The sequence below is a fragment of the Pithys albifrons genome, chromosome 24 (genome assembly GCF_047495875.1).
Source record: "Pithys albifrons albifrons isolate INPA30051 chromosome 24, PitAlb_v1, whole genome shotgun sequence".
NCBI classification, from domain to species: domain Eukaryota; kingdom Metazoa; phylum Chordata; class Aves; order Passeriformes; family Thamnophilidae; genus Pithys; species Pithys albifrons.
In genome coordinates this window covers 2,148,770-2,167,450 of record NC_092481.1, presented here as the reverse complement: position 1 = coordinate 2,167,450, position 18,681 = coordinate 2,148,770, and the positions used below count along the sequence as shown (strand labels likewise).

General features: G+C 56.9%; 1 protein-coding gene across 7 annotated transcripts in view; it reads right to left on the bottom strand.

Annotated features, from left to right (window-relative positions):
* The window catches only part of PUM1 (pumilio RNA binding family member 1), a 115,157-nt gene extending 104,622 nt beyond the window's left edge, over positions 1–10,535 (bottom strand). For all 7 annotated transcript variants that reach the window (XM_071577009.1, XM_071577011.1, XM_071577012.1 and 4 more), the window contains exons 1-2: positions 10,428–10,535; positions 4,909–5,282 (exon numbers count right to left, since the gene is read on the bottom strand). In XM_071577009.1, coding sequence (XP_071433110.1) covers positions 4,909–5,271 — 363 coding nt within the window. In that variant the 5' untranslated portion in view covers positions 5,272–5,282; positions 10,428–10,535. The remainder of the gene's footprint in view (positions 1–4,908; positions 5,283–10,427) is intronic.
* Between the last annotated feature and the right edge of the window lie 8,146 nt (positions 10,536–18,681).

Genomic DNA, 18,681 nt, shown 5'->3' with positions numbered 1-18,681 from the left:
CATTTTATATAAACACTCAGCCCCACACACACTTCAGGAAAAGGAGCAAATGCCACCCCAACCCCTGCAGCGCTCCAGGCTGGGCACAGAGTGGCTGGAGAGCAGCCAGGCAGAGGGACCTGGGGGGACTGAGGGACAGGAAGCTCAACAGGAGCCACCAGTGTGCCCAGGTGGCCAAGGAGGCCAATGGGATCCTGGCCTGGATCCAAACTAGCGTGGCCAGCAGGCCCAGGGCAGTGACCCTTCCCCTGGACTCTGCCTTGGGGAGGCCACACCTTGAGTGTTGTGTTCAGTTCTGGGCCCCTCAGTTGAGGCAAGAGATTGAGGGGCTGGAGCGGGGCCACAGAAGAGCAACGAGGCTGGAGAAGGGACTGGATGTGGCACTGAGTGTCCTCTGAAACACCTCCAGGGACACAGAATCCACCATGTCTTGATCCAACCCCACTGTGATCACCAGCCCAGGGCACTCTGTGCCCTGGGCTGGTGATCACAGTGGGGTTGGATCAAGGGTTGGACTTGGTGATCTCAGTAGTCTCTTCCAACCCAACTGAGAAGAGCAACGAGGCTGGAGAAGGGACTGGAGCACAAGTGCTGTGGGGAGAGGCAGAGGGAGCTGGGGGTGTTCAGCCTGGAGAAGAGGAGGCTCAGAGGTGACCTCAGCACTGTCTGGAACTGCCTGAAGGGAAGTTCTGGCCAGCTGGGGGTTGGTCTCTTCTCCCAGGCACTCAGCAATAGGACAAGGGGGCACGATGGGCTCAAGCTCTGCCAGGGGAAATTGAAGTTGGAGAGCAGAAAATCTTTGCAGAGAGAGTGCTCAGGGATTGGAATGGGCTGCCCAGAGACGGGGTGGATTCCCCATCCCTGGAGGTTTTTCAGCTGAGCTTGGCCGTGGCACTGAGTGCCATGATCTGGTAAAGGGACTGGAGTTGGACCAAGGGTTGGACTTGATGATCTCAGAGGGCATTTCCAACCCAATCCATTCTATCATTCTATGATGATTCTATGATTCACTAGGAAAGGACAGTTTCTGGGTAAAACACAAACAGAACCAGTGTTTTCCTGCTGCTCACACCAAGAGGTCACCAGCAGTTCCTTGGGAGGACAGAAACTTTGCCTTAAGTCCTCCCTGCTAAAGCCACTCCCAGCTCAGAGTCACAGGATGAGAAGTGACCAGAAGGAACAGCACAAAAAAAACACAAAACCCAGGAATGCCATGGCTAAGGCTGACCCACAGCACTCCTGGCTGTTTAACAACACCATGAAATGCCATCATTTGGGCAAACTCACTGCAGCATTACCACCAACAGACAGAGCTCCCTGCAACAAAGAACAAACTGGGATTCAACAATTACAATTCCTCTACCTTTAATTACGACCTCCCAAGCTCTAGGCAGCCATTAACCTGTATTAGACTCTAATTATTTTTTCTGACTTCCCATTATCTTTTAGCTACTGAGTTTCCTAACCAGTCTTCCAGGCTGCATGATCTCTGAGAGGCTAAAATCAAAAGCACAGTAATAGAAGTGTATCCAGAATAAAGTGCAGCCACCATAAGGATTCCCTCCCTCCCTGCATGTCCCAGCACTTCCTTCCACTTCTGTTCCTGCAGCACAAATTCAATCCAACCCCAGCTAAGCCCACACTGAATTAAATCATTTTGCATGCAGAAGATTAGTCCTTGCTCCAAGGAATTTATAATTTAAGAAACAGATGGAGAGGTGGCCAAAAAGTCAAAAAAGAATGGCAGTATTTAGGATTACACATATTTTGAGTAAAACCCCAAGGCAAACAGAGGCACCCAGGCAGGGATGGAGGAACAGAGCCAGATAAAACTGCCCAGCAATCACTGGAGCACAGGGTATCACATTAAGACAGACAAGCACGGGGTTGGTGCCACACCCCAGAGCTGAGTTTGGAGAAATTAAACACACAGATTGGTTCAGAGATGAGCACTGAATGCAAACCATCAGGAGCGTGAGATAAGTCCAGCACAGCCAAGGGAGAAGCCACCAGGAAGCAGAACAGAGATCAGAAAAAAATTCTTTCCAGAGAGAGCAGAACAGTCCCCAAGTTAACTCTGTTATGGTGGGTATTTCCTGAGCTCAGAGCACAGACCACACCAGGGGAACAGAGAAAACACCACTCAGGGCCTTGGGAGCTTCACCCTGCAGGTGTTTTATGTCCACACAACCTCCTCACAACTGTCCTGCCTCCAAAAAGGACGTGCATTGCATTGGAAAAGTTCATTTAAACTAGTATAAGCTAATGAGTTTCCTTTCATTAAGTGGTGTATTTATAACTATCATTTCATTCAGGAAGTTACTGAGGAAAACTGACAACAGAGCTCCTGGCAAGTCTCTGTAACAGGCCGGGCTCTCTTGTTGAGTCAAAGTTTGTCTTTTCATTATTAAATTAAGTTCAAATACCAGCAAAGTTTTTAATGCTGCAAGCTCAGAGTGCCCTGTCCCCACCCCCTTTATCTCCAGTGAGTTTTGTTGTCTTGGCTTTTAGGGATTTTCAGTGAAAGGAAGATGAAAGTGTGAGCTGGAGGAAAAGAGGATTGAGAATCCATGACATCATTGCAATACATGAAGTCACCTTTCCCCAGGAGGCCCCAACAAGAGCAGTCCCTGCCCAGACATCCCCACCCCAGACTGCACCACAGCTTGGGAGCTTTGTTTTGAAAATCCTACAAGGTGCAGCCTTGCAGGAAGAAATTGCTGCTTATTGTTTCTTACACAACTCAAAGCACATTAAGATCTCTTGCACTGATGTCTCTTGAAACAAGTTTTACATTTACTGACTGAAAATCTGGACAGTAAACAGAAAAATTACATCTGTTTCAATGGAGTTGTCTCCTTTGAAGTAATACCTAAATATTGTACTCCCACAGAAAGGAATAACAATATTTTTCTAGTTGCTTCATTCATATTGTAGTATTTTATGTGATATTTTTTCTACCAGAACAAATTAACAGGGCACTTGGGTTTATTTCTTTGTTGATGCACACACTGACTTGAGTGAGGTTGCAAAATTCCCTGCAATGTTTGCTTTTAAATGGTCTGGTTGGCAACACATCCCCTGGGGAGGCACAGCAGAGGAGCGAGGGCTTGGCTGCTTTGATTTGAAAAACCAGAGGCAGGAGATGTTCCTAAAGGTTGCCAAAGCTTTGTGTCTGCTGCTCTGGCAATATTTGTGGGGATCATTCTTCTTTAAAATGTGCTTACACTCGGGTTCTGCTGCCTCGGAGAGGAAGCACATCCCTGCCTTTGATGAGTGAGCTGCAGGTCACAGACAGAGTGGAGTGAGTCACACACTCATTTAACTCCACACAACTCACAATGCACTGAAAGGCCTTCTAGTAAACACAACTCCTGACACAGCTCGGCCCACTACCCTTTCACACACCTTAAGTGGCTCCAGGAATTCAGTGTGTTTCTAAAGGCCTGGTTTGTGACACTCTCCAGGCTGCTGCTCCCTTCCCAGCCCAGCTGAGCACACCATCAGCACCTTCCCCTCCCAGTTAGAACCAGAAAATCCCAAACCCTGAGCAAAGAAACCCAGGAAAACACCCCACCAGCAACTCCCACCGCTGTGTTTTCCAATATTGGGAATGGTGAAAGCCCAACCTACAGGCATTGGCAGTTTTGTAATACCATTACATAAGAATTATTTAACTACAGCAACAGATTTGAAAAGCAGCAGCAGCAGCAGCCACAGCTCTGCCGGTTCACACATCAGAAAGAAAAAAAAATCAATAAAGGGAATGATGAGTTTTGTAAACACACATTTGACTGTCACAGAGGGTGGATTGGGATTCCACCAGTTCCAGTTCAGAACCACCGAGGAGGCACCGCCACCCTGGGAGGGGAAAACAAACCCACCACTGCGGCCAGTCCAACCATTCCAACCACAACCTGCCAGAGGCACCACTGAAAGCCTCTGTCCCTGGGCACAGGATGGGGAGGGCATGGGTGAGGTGGGCACGGGCCAGGGTGGGGACGGGCCGAGGTGGACATGGCCGAGGTGGGCACAGCCAAGGAGGGCGTGAGATGGGCATGGGTGAGGTGGGCATGGCCGAGGTGGGCACGGGCCGAGGTGGGCACGGGCCGAGGTGGGTGTGAGGTGTGCATGGGTGAGGTGGGCACGGCTGAGGTGGGCACGGCTGAGGTGGGCATGGCCGAGGTGGGCATGGCCGAGGTGGGCATGGCCGAGGTGGGCGTGAGGTGGGCATGGCTGAGGTGGGCATAGCCAAGGTGGGCACGGGCCAAGGTGGGCATGGGTGAGGTGGGCACGGGCCGACGTGGGCACAGGCCGAGGTGGGCATGGGTGAGGTGGGCACGGGTGAGGTGAGCACGGGCCGAGGTGGGCACAAAGTGGGCACGGGCCGAGGTGGGCATGAGGTGGGCATGGGTGAGGTGGGCACGGCTGAGGTGGGCACGAGGCGGGCACGGGCCAAGGTGGGCACGAGGTGGGCACCGGCCAAGGTGGGCACGAGGTGGGCATGGGCCGAGGTGGGCACGAGGTGGGCACGGGCCGAGGTGGGCACGAGCCGAGGTGGGCACGAGGTGGGCATGGGCCGAGGTGGGCACGAGGTGGGCACGGGCCGAGGTGGGCACGAGGTGGGCACGGGCCGAGGTGGGCACGAGGTGGGCATGGGCCGAGGTGGGCACAAAGCGGGCACAGGCTGAGGTGGGCACGGGCTGAGGTGGGCACGGGCCGAGGTGGGCACAAAGCGGGCACAGGCTGAGGTGGGCACTGGCCGGGGTGGGCACAAAGCGGGCACAGGCTGAGGTGGGCACAGGCCGAGGTGGGCACAAAGCGGGCACAGGCTGAGGTGGGTACTGGCCGGGGTGGGCATGGCCGGGGTGGGCATGGCCGGGGTGGGCACGCCCAGGGGTGCTGTACCTGGTGCTCGGCGTGGATGTTGTCCCCGGTGGGCCAGCGGTGCTTGCTGTTGGTGTAGCCGCCGCCGCCGCTGCCGCCCCCGCCCAGCTGCTCCCCGTGCTGCCTCTGGAAGAAATAATCCACCATGGCGTCGTCCTGGGAGCGCCCGGCCACCCCGATGGAGCCCGGCACCGGGCTGGAGTGCGTCCCTGCTGCCAGGGCCTGGTTGGCAGCGGGCTGGGGCTGAGCCTGGGAGCCTGTGCCAGATGTCAGTACAACAGGCATGTTGGGGTTGGCTGTGTCTTGGGTGTGCTGCTTCAGGTGGGGGCTGAACGAGTCCTGCCACAGAACTGCTTTTCTCTTCAAAACGCACGCTACGCTCATTCCACCAACACCTGGAGAGGGAGAGACGGGGGGAGAGAGAGATGGAAAAGAAAACATGAAATCCTTACAGCTCCTTAAAGGCTGAATAAATCCTTAGAGTCCTTACATGCTGAATAACACACCCATCTTGTGACTGGCAGGGGAACATCACAGTGGCAAATCCCAGAATATCCTGAGCCAGAAGGGACCCCCCAAGGACCATCCAGTCCAACCCTCAGCCCTGCACAGGAACAGCCCCAAGAGTCACCCCCTGTGCCCCAGAGCATCATCCAAACCCTCCTGCAGCTCTGGCAGCCTTGGGGCCGTGCCCACTGCCCTGGGGAGCCTGGTCAGTGCCCACCACCCTCTGGGGGAAGAACCTTTCCCTGAGATCCAACCTGAGCCTGCCCTGGCACAGCTCCAGCCATTCCCTGGGTGCTGCCCCTGCCCTGGCACAGCTCCAGCCATGCCCTGGGTGCTGCCCCTGCCCTGGCACAGCTCCAGCCATGCCCTGGGTGCTGCCCCTGCCCTGGCACAGCTCCAGCCATTCCCTGGGTACTGTCCCTGCCCTGGCACAGCTCCAGCCATTCCCTGGGTGCTGTCCCTGGTCCCCACAGGGCAGAGCTCAGTGCCTGCCCCTCCTCTGCCCCTCCTGAGGAAGTTGGAACTGCACTGATGTCTCCCCTCAGTCTCCTCTTCTCTGACTCCTTTTAACACTCATTTGCTCCATTAACTCAGCAGCTAAAATAGCACCTAGAAATGCCTGTTAGTCACAAATCCCACATTCTGTGCTGCACAGGGTCCTCAGGACACACAGGACTCGTGTGAGGTGCCCATTGGGCTGACACCAGACTGGGAATTTCTGTGGTGGACAAACACCAACTGCAGGGCTGCCACAAAAAACTGCAGGAAAAAAAGGCCCCCCAAAAAAACAGTCGAAGACAATGACACAAAAATTGCCTGTTTACACCTGACAGAGGCAGATCCTCAGTCAATACAAACACACAGCCCCACTGTATGCTGAGGGTTCCCTCAGTCATGCAAAGCAGCAGAGCAACAGTTTGGTGGTTTTATTTTTCCAATGCAAACTTAAAATCCTGGAATTCTGCTTGTAATGAAGTCCCAAAAAACCACGTGCACCCTTCCTGCTAACTGTGGTCAGGAGACATAAAACACACTGGCATGTTGGATGAGATTCCCTGGAGAAAGGGCAGGTAACCTCTGGTGCCCAGGATCTCGGGAGAACCTTCCAGAGCCGGCACAACCAGCAGTGCCAGTCCTGCCGCCGACAGCACCAGGGGAGGGCTGGATGACTCATATAAACCCTCCGACACATTCTCAGGGCCCTGAATGCCCCAGCAAAATACCCAAATAAATATATAAAATACCCCAAATGCTTTGCATACACCTGAGATGATCCAGGGCAACTGGTGGACCAGGCTGAGAGCAACTCGCTGATTTCCTATTCCCAAATATTTTGGTAACATCCACAGCACAAACCCACGGAATTTTGTTTGTTGTTTTAAGACAACACTATCAGAGCAATCAAGACACTACAAGTGTGAACAGCAAAGCGTTTTCTCCGTTATAAAATGCTCACACACAAAGCAAATTTGTTTTTAAAGACATGGGATAGTCCGAGTTAGTCTTTAACAGTAAGTTCGTGAATTCAGGTACATAAATGCAAGTCCTAAGGATGAAATCGGGGGGGTGGGGGGTGTTTAGGGCTCAGGAGCTGCACTCCAGCCCCAGATCCTTCACTGTTGTCCTTTGGTGGCTCCTGAAAGCAGCTCCAAGGGCCTCAAAGGCAGCTCTGTCCCCTCCCTGCTCATCACAGCAGTTCTGAACAACAGCAACTACCACAAGGAACTTCCCAGAACAGTTTTCTACCAGTGGAGAGAGAGAGAGAGAGCTGACACAAAACCCCAAAACTCCCAGCCCTGTCTCTGATCAAACTTTGTCAGGTTTGTCCCACTAATTGAGAGCAGGGTTAATATTCACAATAAAATGACACTAAAAACTGCAGAGATGGGATTTTTTTCTAATTGCACCCACAAGGTGATTTGTTGCCACAGACACACAAACAGCCCCCACCAAGGCCACTCTGCAGGGGTTTTTATACACTCACAACTTAAACACCAAAAACATTCACCAGGACTAACTCTTCTGGCTTCTGAAGAGTCTGGAAATCACCACCTTCCCCAAATATTTGAAAAAAAACCACTGTGAAAACACAATATTACTAAATCTTCACTGATTTTAGGAGTATAATCTAATGGCATTTTAGTCTCCCTTTGGTAAGCAGTAACATCAAATGAACCCTTCAGTAACATCAAATGAAGCACCAAAACTCCTCTATGCAATAAGAACAAAAAAAAAAAATCAAGTAATTACTGCTAAAGAAAATGGTGTATCACCAAACTGGGGGGTGCATTAATTGCAGACAATGAAATCTGTGCAGCCCCTTGAAAGGAGGTTACAAGTTCTCTCAGGGCAGCCTTAAAAAAAAAAAAAACAAAAACAAATATAGGAAGATACTATGAATCCACACAAAAAATTTCCAATATCTGTACACTGTGACAGGCCCATTTCCAATGGGAAACCACAAGGTACAAAGTTGCAAGTCTGCCCAACCACAGCCTTTGCTCCCTGGCAGGGCTGCAGGTCCCTCCATCCACTAATTCATTTCTGGGTTAATTGGCACCCGGATCGTTAATAATAAAAATTCAGGGGGGGGGGGGCGGGGGGGGGGGGGCGGGGGGTTTGAGGTTCTGGAAACCTCAGGGAGTGGATTGAGAGGATCCACACCAGCCCCTGCTGTTCCCAAACGCTTCTTCCTCTTTCGGCTGCTCCAAACACGAGCGGAAAAAACTTGGCAAAGGCGACATTTTGAAAGGGAGCAAAGGGGAACGGAGCATTGTGGGTAGTTCAAGTTTAGTTCCAAGCCGTGTTTTTATGGGAATGTCGTGCTGGAGGCAGCGGGATGGCTCAATCCCATCCCTGAGAGCCTCAGAAAGGTTGGAATCACCCACCGGGAATTCACCCGCAGCTGCCGAGGGGGATCCAGAACCCCCGGAATTCCCAAAGTGTTCCCAAAATAGGGGATGAACTTCCCCCAGGTGGAGCGGAACGGGGGGTTTACAAACAAAGGCTTTCCACGCTGCTCCACCGAGCTCGGAGCTGGAGATTTTCCCCTTCCTCATGGAGAAACACGGGGTGTAAATAAACTGCTCCGTGTTATCATTCCAGGCGAAACATTCCAAATTATGGCACGTTCCAGGAGCAACAAAAACTTCAGGGAAACCTCCGAGCAAGTTTTAGCAACACTAAATAAAGGAGCTTTAATCCACAAAGAGCCCAGCTCTCATTATTCCGCATTCCTCTCGAAAATCAGAGATTATTGAGAAATTAAGACGGTGCAAAATGCACGGTTCGAAAATTCAATCCTAAAGGAGGGGAGTTTGGGTTGGGTGGGTTGTTTTTATTTTCTTTTTGGAAAGTTCCACTGGAAATGAAAGCAGAGCCATTGTGTGAGAAATGTGTGGCCTGGCCTAGCAGAACTTTTAATGTTCTCCTTGTGTTTTCCTGAAAACCCGGGGAGATTCCCAGCAGATTCCCAGCAGATTCCTTAAATCAGCGTTAAAGCACCGCAGGATCCGCGGAACCCCCTCTTAAAAAAGGAAATTCCTCACTCATGATCTGCCCTAATAAAAATCTCTGCTCCGAACAAAGTTGTTAAACAGCGACCAAGCGAAACAACAAACAAAACAAACGAAAATAAATAAATAAATAAATCTGAGCGTTTCTCAGATCGGGGAGACTCTTAAATTCCAAGTTTGCCATTCACGAGGGCCGAGCGCGAGATAAAAACAAGGGGAAGGGGAGGGGGGAGGAACAAAAACACACACACACAAACACAACCCCCATGGATCACCCGGCACATCCCAAAGGATTGTCCGCCCTCTCCAGAGCCCACCCCCCTCCTCTCCCAAGGAACCCCCAAACCGGCGGGTGCCACCCGAGCACCCCCTGAGCCCCCCGGGGCAATGGAGCGGCAAGGGGAGACCGCCGGGGCGGCGGGGAGAGCCCCGGGATGGAGGGGAAGGGGAGACCCCCGGGATGGGAGAGAAGGGGAGAGCCCCGGGATGGGAGAGAAGGGGAGAGCCCCGGGATGGAGGGGAGGAGGAGACCCCCGGGATGGGAGAGAAGGGGAGAGCCCCGGGATGGGAGAGAAGGGGAGACCCCCAGGATGGAGGGGAGACCCCCGAGATGGAAGGGAAGGGGAGAGCCCCGGGATGGAGGGAAGGAGGAGACCCCCGGGATGGGAGAGAAGGGGAGAGCCCCGGGATGGGAGAGAAGGGGAGAGCCCCGGGATGGAGGGGAGGGGAAGAGCCCCAGGATGGGAGAGAAGGGGAGACCCCCGGGATGGAGGGGAGGAGGAAACCCCCGGGATGGAGGGGAAGGGGAGAGCCCCGGGATGGAGGAGAGGAGGAGACCCCCGGGATGGAACTGAGGGGGAGAGCCCCGGGATGGAGGAGAGGAGGAGACCCCCGGGATGGAACTGAGGGGGAGAGCCCCGGGATGGAGGAGAGGAGGAGACCCCCGGGATGGAACTGAGGGGGAGAGCCCCGGGATGGAGGGGAGGGGAGAGCCCCCCCATGGGCAGGAGGAGCGCGGCGGGGCCGGGGGAGCCCCCGCGATGGCCCCGCTGCCCCCCCAGCAACACCCACCGCCCGCATGGCCGGGGGGTCCCGCCAGGGGTTTTGGGGGTCCCTCCGGCGGTTCACGGGTCCCTCCGGAGCTCGGGGGTCCCGCCGGGGGTTCAGGGACTCCGCCGGGGATTCAGAGACCCCTCCGGGGCTCGGGGGATCCCTCCGGCGGTTCAGGGGTCCCTCCGGGGGTTCAGAGACCCCTCTGGGGCTCGGGGGGTCCGTCCGGCCGTTCGGGGGTCCCTCCGGCGGTTCGGGGGTCCCTGCGGACGCCCGGGGGTCCCCGCGGCGCTAACAATGGGCCCAGGCCGCGGCCCCAGCGCGCAGCCGGGCGGGAGCGCCCCCGCCGCCGCTCGCCTCGGGGCCGGGCTGGGGCCGCTCCCGCCGCGCCCCCCGCCAAGAAGCGGCCGCGGGCGGCCCCGGGGGGTCCCGTTGGCGCGGCCCGGCCCGGCCCCGCGCGGTACTCACGGGCGCAGCGCTCGGATGCAGACGGATGGCGGCCCCCCCCCGGCCCTGCCGCTGCTCTGCCCCGGCCGCGATCACTCCGACAACATGGCGGCGCGGCGGGGCCGAGCCCGCGCTGCACCACGGGAAGGCGAGGCCGGGCCGGGCACGGAGCGACGGGACGGGAGGGGCGGGACGGGAGGGGAGGGACGGGAATGGGAGGGGAGGGGATAGACCAGAATGGACTGGGATGGGATGGGATGGGATGGGATGGGATGGGATGGGATGGGGTGGGACGGGATGGGATGGGGTGGGACGGGATGGGATGGGGTGGGGTGAATGGGGATGGGATGGGATGGGATGGGATGGGATGGGATGGGACGGGATGGAGCAAGATGGGATGGGATGGGATAGAGCAGGATGGGATGGGATGGGATGGGATGGCATGGGATGGGATGGGATGCGGTGGGGTGGGGTGGAAGGGATGGGATGGGATGGGATGGGATGGGATGGGATGGGATGGGATGGGATGGAGCAGGATGGAGCAGGATGGAGCAGGATGGGATGGGATGGGACGGGATGGGACGGGATGGGATGGGATGGGATGGGATGGCATGGGATGGGATGGGATGGGATGGGATGGGATGGGATGGGATGGAGCAGGATGGGATGGCATGGGACGGGATGGGACGGGATGGGACGGGACGGGACGGGACGGGACGAGACGGGATGGGATGGGATGGGATGGGATGGGATGGGATGGGATGGGACGGGACGGGATGGGATGGGACGGGACGGGATGGGATGGGACGGGATGGGATGGGATGGGATGGGATGGGATGGGATGGGATGGGATGGGATGGGACGGGACGGGATGGGATGGGATGGGACGGGATTGGATGGGATGGGATGGGGTGAGATGGACAGGAACAGGATGGACTGGAATGGGATGGGATGGGATGGACAGGAACGGAATGGACCGGCCCCAGGCTTGCCCCCCCCCCCGCCCCGCCCCGCCCCACAGCCCCCCGTGCAGTCCCAGCATGGCCCCTGCAGGCTGCGGGCACAGCCCCACATTCCCCCAGCAGCGCTGTCACTGGGTGGGAGGGAACAGAGCTGAGCCCCCCATGCCAGCACCCTGAGTGCCCCAGTCTGGGCACCCTGAGCCCATCCAGCCTGAGCACCCTGAGTGCCCCAGTCTGGGCACCCTGAGCCCACCCAGCATGTGCATCCTGAGCCCCCCAGTTCGAGCCTCCGCAACTTGGATATTGAGCCCCTCAGTTTGATCACCCTGAGCCCCCCAGTTTGAGCCCCCACGCCCCAGTATATGCACCTTGAGCCCCCCAATCTGCTCACCTGAGCTCCTGAAGCCCAAACCCCCCAGGCTGGGCACTCTGACCCCCCTCAAGCTTTTGCTCCTTGAGCCCCCCAGTCTGCTCTCCCTGAGTCCCAGTCAGAGTTCCCCCAGCCTGGGCACTCTGAGCCTCCTGGGTACCCCGAGCCCTCTCAAACACAAGCACCCCCCCAGGGTGGTCAACATGAATCCCCCCCAGCCTGGGCACCCCCAGCCTGGGCACTCTGAGCACCCCCACCCTCGCCACCCTGAACCCCTCCAGCCTGGGCACCCCCACCCTGGGCACCCCGAGGCCCCCGTTGCGAGGAGCCCCCTGGGCTCTGCCCCAGCAGCATCGCCCGCTGCCCCCAAATCGCCCCGTGGCCACCGAGCGCCGTCTCTGAGCGGCACCGCCTCGCCCTCCACTTCACAAGCGGCAGCCAAACACAATTTCGGGGTGATTTTTGTCTCCCCCTGCCCACGAAGCCGGGACCGTGGGGGAACTACAGCCCCCGGCGTGCGGCGCTGGGCGCCGAGCCCGGGCATCCAGGCTGGCACTGCCCGCCGGGAGCGGTAGTTCTGCCCCGGCTCCTCCATGTTAAAGGGGCAGCGGCGGGCGAGCTTTTGTGCCACTCCTGCCTCGGGCTTTGCGCTCAGGGGGGTTGGGGTGGGGAGGGTTACATGCTTTGATGGGATATTTTCCCTGCCTCTCGCCAGGCAGGAGAAACGCGCGGGGAAAGCAGGATGGGAAGTGCTGGCTCAGGGAAAGAGCGGGACGTGCCCGGGAAGGAGCCGGGACGTGCCCGAGAAAGAGCCGGGAGTGCCCGGGAAGGAGCCGGGACGTGCCCGGGAAGGAGCCGGGACGTGCCCAGGAAGGAGCCGGGAGGGAGCCGGGAGTGCCCGGGAAGGAGCCGGGACGTGCCCGGGAAGGAGCCGGAGGGCCCGGGAGGGAGCCGGGAGTGCCCGGGAAGGAGCCAGGACGTGCCCGGGAAGGAGCCGGGACGTGCCCAGGAGGGAGCCGGGACGTGCCCAGGAGGGAGCCGAGAGTGCCCGGGAAGGAGCCGGGACGTGCCCGGAAAGGAGCCGGGAGTGCCCGGGAAGGAGCCGAGAGTGCCCGGAAAGGAGCCGGGAGGTGCCTGGGCAGGAGCCGGGACGTGCCCGGAAAGGAGCCGAGAGTGCCCGGGAAGGAGCTGGGACGTGCCCTCGCATGCACGGGCAGCAAACGGGAGCGGCCGCGGCGCTTCCGAGGGCTCCGGCGGGCGCTGGGACCCGCATCCCGCGGGGCAGGAGGGTCCTCTCGGCTCGGGCCTCTCTGGGTTATGGTTTCATGGGCAAGAAGTTACTCCAAGCCCGGATTATCTGTCATTAAAGCACAAGTGAAGCTGGATCCGGCTGAGATCGCACGTGGCTTGCATCCATTTTCTCCCCGATGGGCTGCCAGGGTGATGGGTGTAGCCACCACCACACGCCCTCTGCCATGTGCAGCCCAGACAGGGCTCCTGGGCAAGCAGGACCTCAGCTCTGCCGGGGTTCCTTGGGAAGCAGGACCTCAGCCCAGCCAGAGCTGGTGGAGAAGCAGGAGCTCAGCTCCACTAAGGATTTTGGGAAGCAGGACCTCAGTCCAGCCAGGGTTCCTTGGGAGACAGGACCTCAGCTCTGCCAGGGCTTGTGGAGAAGCAGAAGCTCAGCTCAGCCAGGGATTTTGGGAAGCAGGACCTCAGCCCAGACAGGGTTCTTTAGGAAGCAGGACCTCAGCCCAGACAGGGTTCTTTGGGAGCAGGACCTCAGCCCAGACAGGGCTTGTGGAGAAGCAGAAGCTCAGCTCAGCCAGGGATTTTGGGAAGCCAGATCTGAGCCCAGCCTGGTCTCGTTGGGAAGCCAGACCTGAGCCCAGCCTGGTCTCGTTGGGAAGCATGACCTGAGCCCAGCCAGGGTTCCTTGGGAAGCAGGACCTCAGCCCAGCCAGGGTTCCTTGGGAAGCAGGAGCTCAGCCCAGCCAGGGTTCCTTGGGAAGCAGGAGCTCAGCCCAGCCAGGCATCCTTGGGAAACAGGAGCTCAGCCCAGCCAACCCCCAAAACCTGGAGAAACGCAGCTGGAGTGTTTGTTTGGTGCCAAGTGCCCAGGCTGGGCATGGCAGGGCACCATCAGGATAAACACTGAGCAAAGGTTTTCCCTGCTGAGGGTGGGTTTAAGCCAAGCCTTGCGCAGCCACACAAAGGTATCTTCAGGCTACACCAACATGGCTTATAGAATCAGTTGGGTTGGAAGAGACCTCTGAGATCATCAAGTCCAACCCTTGATCCAACTCCAGTTGCTTTACCAGATCATGGCACTCAGTGCCATGTCCAGTCTCACTTTAAAAACCTCCAAGGCTGGAGAATCCACCCCCTCTCTGGGCAGCCCATTCCAATGCCTGAGCACTCTCTCTGCAAAGAATTTCTTCCTGACATCCAACCTAAACCTCCCCTGGCAGAGCTTCAGCTGTGCCCTCTTGTCCTACTGTTGGTTGCCTGAGGGAAGAGAACAATCCCCACCTGGCTACAACATCCTTCCAGGTAGTTACAGACAGTGATGAGGTCCCCCCCAAGCCTCCTCTTCTCCAGGCTAAACATCCTCAGGTCCCTCAGCCTCTCCCCATAGGACTTGTGACCCAGCAAAACCCTGGTGTGATAAACTCATCTCTCTGGGCTCAGCTGCTGCACCCACAGCAGAGTGTTGCCAACAAAGGTCTGTGCCACTTGGCATGGGCTGCCACACAGCCCTGAGCACCCCACGGGTGGCTGTGGTGGGGATCCTGTGCAACAAGTAGCTCCTCTTAGCGAGGCCTGGCTGCCTCCAGGCTCTTCACCAGAATAGGAACCTCAGCAGGTTCTCCTGGCCAGTGTCCCCAGCAGAGTGCAGCTCACTGTGCCCAGCTGCACTGCCCTGTCACAAGGAATGACACAGCCAGCCTGGCAGAAGCTCCAAACCTGCCTCTGAAATGCCATGGAACAGCTGAGGGATCTGGGGGGGCTCAGCCTGGAGAAAAGGAGGCTCAGGGGGGACCTTCTGGCTCTGCAATCCCTGCCAGGAGGGGGGAGCCAGGACAGGGGGTCGGGCTCTGCTCCAGGACAGAGGGACAGGAGGAGAGGGCATGGCCTCAAGAGGTTTAGGTTGGTTTTTAGGGAAAAATTCTTCCCCCAAAGGGTGGGCAGGCATTGGAAGGGACTGTTGAGGACAGTGGTGGAGTCCCCATGCCTGGAAGTGTTCACAGGGTGTGTGGCTGTGACCCTTAGGGACGTGGTTCAGTGGTGAGCACAGTGGGGCTGGGTCAGCAGCTGCACTCAGGGATCTCCAACCTTCCTTTTTCCTGGATTCTACAGTGGCCAGTGCCACGTCTCCAAAATTCCAGTGCTGTGAGCAAGGCCAACCTCTCACTGGAGTGGAAATATGAGTAGTGAAACTGTGTCATCTTGGCACTGGACCAAATAAATCTGCCCAGACACCCCTGGTCCCACCCATGTCCTGGGCACCCTGGGCTGGTACAGGGCACCAGTGATGGCTCTTGGGTGACAGATATTTGGCCTGTGAAGTGTGAGAGTTCAGGGGCTGTTTCCCACACTGTGTCTTCACTGCAGAGCACAGCAGAAGGAGGGCTGGCATGGCCTTGGCCTGCTCCTGCTGGCCAGTTTTGGGGCACTGTGTTGGCACCTTGGTGGGGCCCCTGTCCCCAAGCTGGGGGGAGCACAGAGGTCCCCAAGCAGTGCTGACCCTCTGCTATGGGCCAGAGGTAACAGCTCCACCACTGCAGGTTGCAGCACACACCAGGCTGCTTGCTGACACTGGAAACATGGTTTCTGTTAATTATACCTGGGGTAATTACATTTTTACCGGTATAATGAGGGGGGAGGGAAGGAGCCCTGCTGTGGATGAAGCAGGAGTGTTAAATCCCACACATGCCAGGTAGTTTATTCGATTTAAGGAGAAAAGCCCAGAGAAATGGCATGTTGGGACATGCAGCCTGTGGCTGTGGGACTGAGTTGGAGTCTGGGTTTCATCTCCAGCTCTCCCAGAGCTTCTTCTGCCATCCTCTCCTCTCCTTCAGACCTTGCCTGAGCTCCCAGCTCGTTGCAGACCATGGAAAGTTTCCCCCTGGAAGAACATGCAGCTCTGGAGGCTTCAGAGCCACCAAGCACAGGCAGAGTGGGAGGGAGTCAGTGAGAGCAGTGAAATAACTCCCACCTCCATAGGAAAAACCTTCCTGGTGGTTTTGTCCTCCTGGGGGTGGAAAGTCCTTCTGCTCTTTGTTGCACTGTTGGCCACCAAGGGCAGCCTGGCCTGGGCTCATCCCTTACCAGTCCTGGCATAAGTTATTCCGGGCTGCAACTTCATCTATAAAGAGAAAAAGGAGCCTCCAGAAGGTGACTGAGGTCCTCACACCTCCAAGTGACTCACTAGAAGGACCTTTCTCCCTCTCTTGACCACAGAAGGGGCTTCAATCAACTGTGCTCTTCACTGAACATCAACTTACACATCCAAGCCAAATGCCCCAGTCCTGACCCCTCACCCATGCCCTGCCCAGACACTCTTCCTGGTGGCACAATGCCCAACACCACAGCATCTGCTCTTTGAAGGAGTCTAAGAGCAAATAAACCCAGCACTGCTGTGATTCACCCTCCTTGGAGCAGAGCTTCCCACAGCTCCACAGAGCACGGGACAGGAGATTCACCTGGAAAAGAGAACAGATTGAGCGTGGCCATAAATCACAGTGAGAGGCTTCAGTGCTGCCCCAGGCAGCCCTGGCTGTCCCCAGCCCTGGGGAAGTGCAGGGAGATCCAGAATTCTTGTTTCAATGACAACTTGCTCTCTGGAATGAAAAACCAGAGCAGAGGAAAGAGGATCTCTGCCCGTGCCAAGCCCTTCAGTAGGGCACCAACATTTTGCTGGCCACCAGGAAAAAAAAATAGATGCACTGAATGAGTTGATTTTTTTCCAACCAAGCCAAAAAGTGCTGAGGCTTTCACACAGAATATTTTCAAAATGTGCTGGCTTGACCAGAAACTCCCTGCAGAGCCAAGTGCATCATTCATTTGCATCACTGGGATGGGGTTTCATCAGAGCCCAGACACAAAGCAGTGACCAGCTGGGCAGCTCCACTGCTTGTCCCTGGGCACAGGCCACATGCTGACCCATCCAGCAGCTCCATCAGCTGCTTCAGAAGGGTGGAAGACACCTCAAATCAGGGATCTTCCCATGGGAGCCCCATCCTGCACTCACATCAGTGGTCTCTGCACTGGACATGTCATCACCCAGATGGGAAACGTGCCCTGTTTCTGCAGCAGCCCTCAAACAAGCCCATGGTTTCCACCAACACCTTTCTCCCAGGGGTTTCCACACTCTTAGTGAGACACCCAGCTGTGCTGGTTTAAAGGTGAACAGGCAGGAGAAAGGAACCCAACATGAAAGAGATTATAAGTCAGAGTTGCAATTTCATAACAATATTAGAATAAATGCAATGGCACAAAGAGAAATTGGGTTTAACCCCCAACCCCAGCAGTCTAACCCAGCCCCCTGGGGCACAAACACAGGGGGGTTTGGTGGCCCCTGTGCTGAGCCCCACATGGTCCCCTCGAGTCCAAAGGAAAAGGAAGGGACAAACCTGTTGGTGCAGATGATGGCACAGTCTGGGCCAGAGTGGTGGGCTCCTCCTGGCCAGGGGCTGCTCCTCCTCTGCATCCAAGGAGTGGTCCCAGAAGTCCCCAGAGGCCAAGATTGTCTCCCCTCAGGTTTGGGTGGGAGCCCCCAGTGCCTCCCCCAGGGCAGGGAGTTCCACACTGGGGGATCTGACTCTGGCAGTCAGGGGGGATTTTGGAATGGTTGCTGGCCCATGGGCAGAGCTGAGCCCTCAGGTGGGTGTGGAGGTGCCAAGGACTCCCTGCAGGGCAGTTCTCCCAGCTCCTCTGCCAGGCTTCTTTCCCAGCCAGCTCCCAGCCTGAGGGCTCAGCTGTGCCCTGGGCAGCTGCTGCCAATGGGCCCTTGGGAACAGTTGCTGGGCAATGAATGGAGGGTTTGGAATGCCCAGCTTGGGCACCCCCACACAGGGACAAACTGGGCCCACCTGCTCAACTGGGACACCAGCACAGAGATTTTCAGGAGGCACCAGCCAAGTCTGGACGTTTCAGTTTGGCTGCAGAGAGGCCTTTTCTTGTAAAAATACAGCCCCATAAAATGGAAGTTTTTAAGCAGCTCCCACCCATCAGCTGTGCTGAGCCTGACACGGAGTCCCTGATCGTGGTGCAAGGACAAAGCCCCTCTGGGGGATGTCTCGAGGGTTGTTGACAGCAAATCCCATTATTTCCTCTCTGAGTTCAGGGAGGCAGAAGGAAAAAATGTGCCACATGTCCCATGGTGAGAAAATAGCCATGCCAGTGCCTTCCTCTGCATCCCAGAAGGTTGGACTTCCACCATGGGAAGGACATGGAGCTGTTGGAGAGAGTCCAGAGGAGGCACCAGGATGGTCAGAGGATGGAGCAGCTCTGCTGGGAGGAAAGGCTGGGAGAGTTGGGGTTGTTCAATCTGGGGATGAAAGAACCTTCAGGGTGACCAAATTGTGACCTTCCAGTGCCTGAAGGGGTTGACAAGGGATCTGGAGAGAGACTATTCACAAGGGATGGAGGGACAGGACACAAGGAATGGCTTCCTGCTGACAGAGGGCAGGGATAGAAGGGATATTGGGAAGGAATTCCATCCTGTGAGGGTGGGCAGGCCCTGGCACAGGTTGGGCAGAGAAGCTGTGGCTGCCCCATCCCTGGGAGTGTCCAAGGCCAGGCTGGACAGGGCTTGGAGCACCCTGGGCTGGTGGGAGGTGTCCCTGCCCATGGCAGGGGTGGAATGAGATGAGCTTTAAGATGCCTTCCAACCCAAACCATTCCATGATCCCAGTGGTGTCCTCTGCTGTCCTTCCAG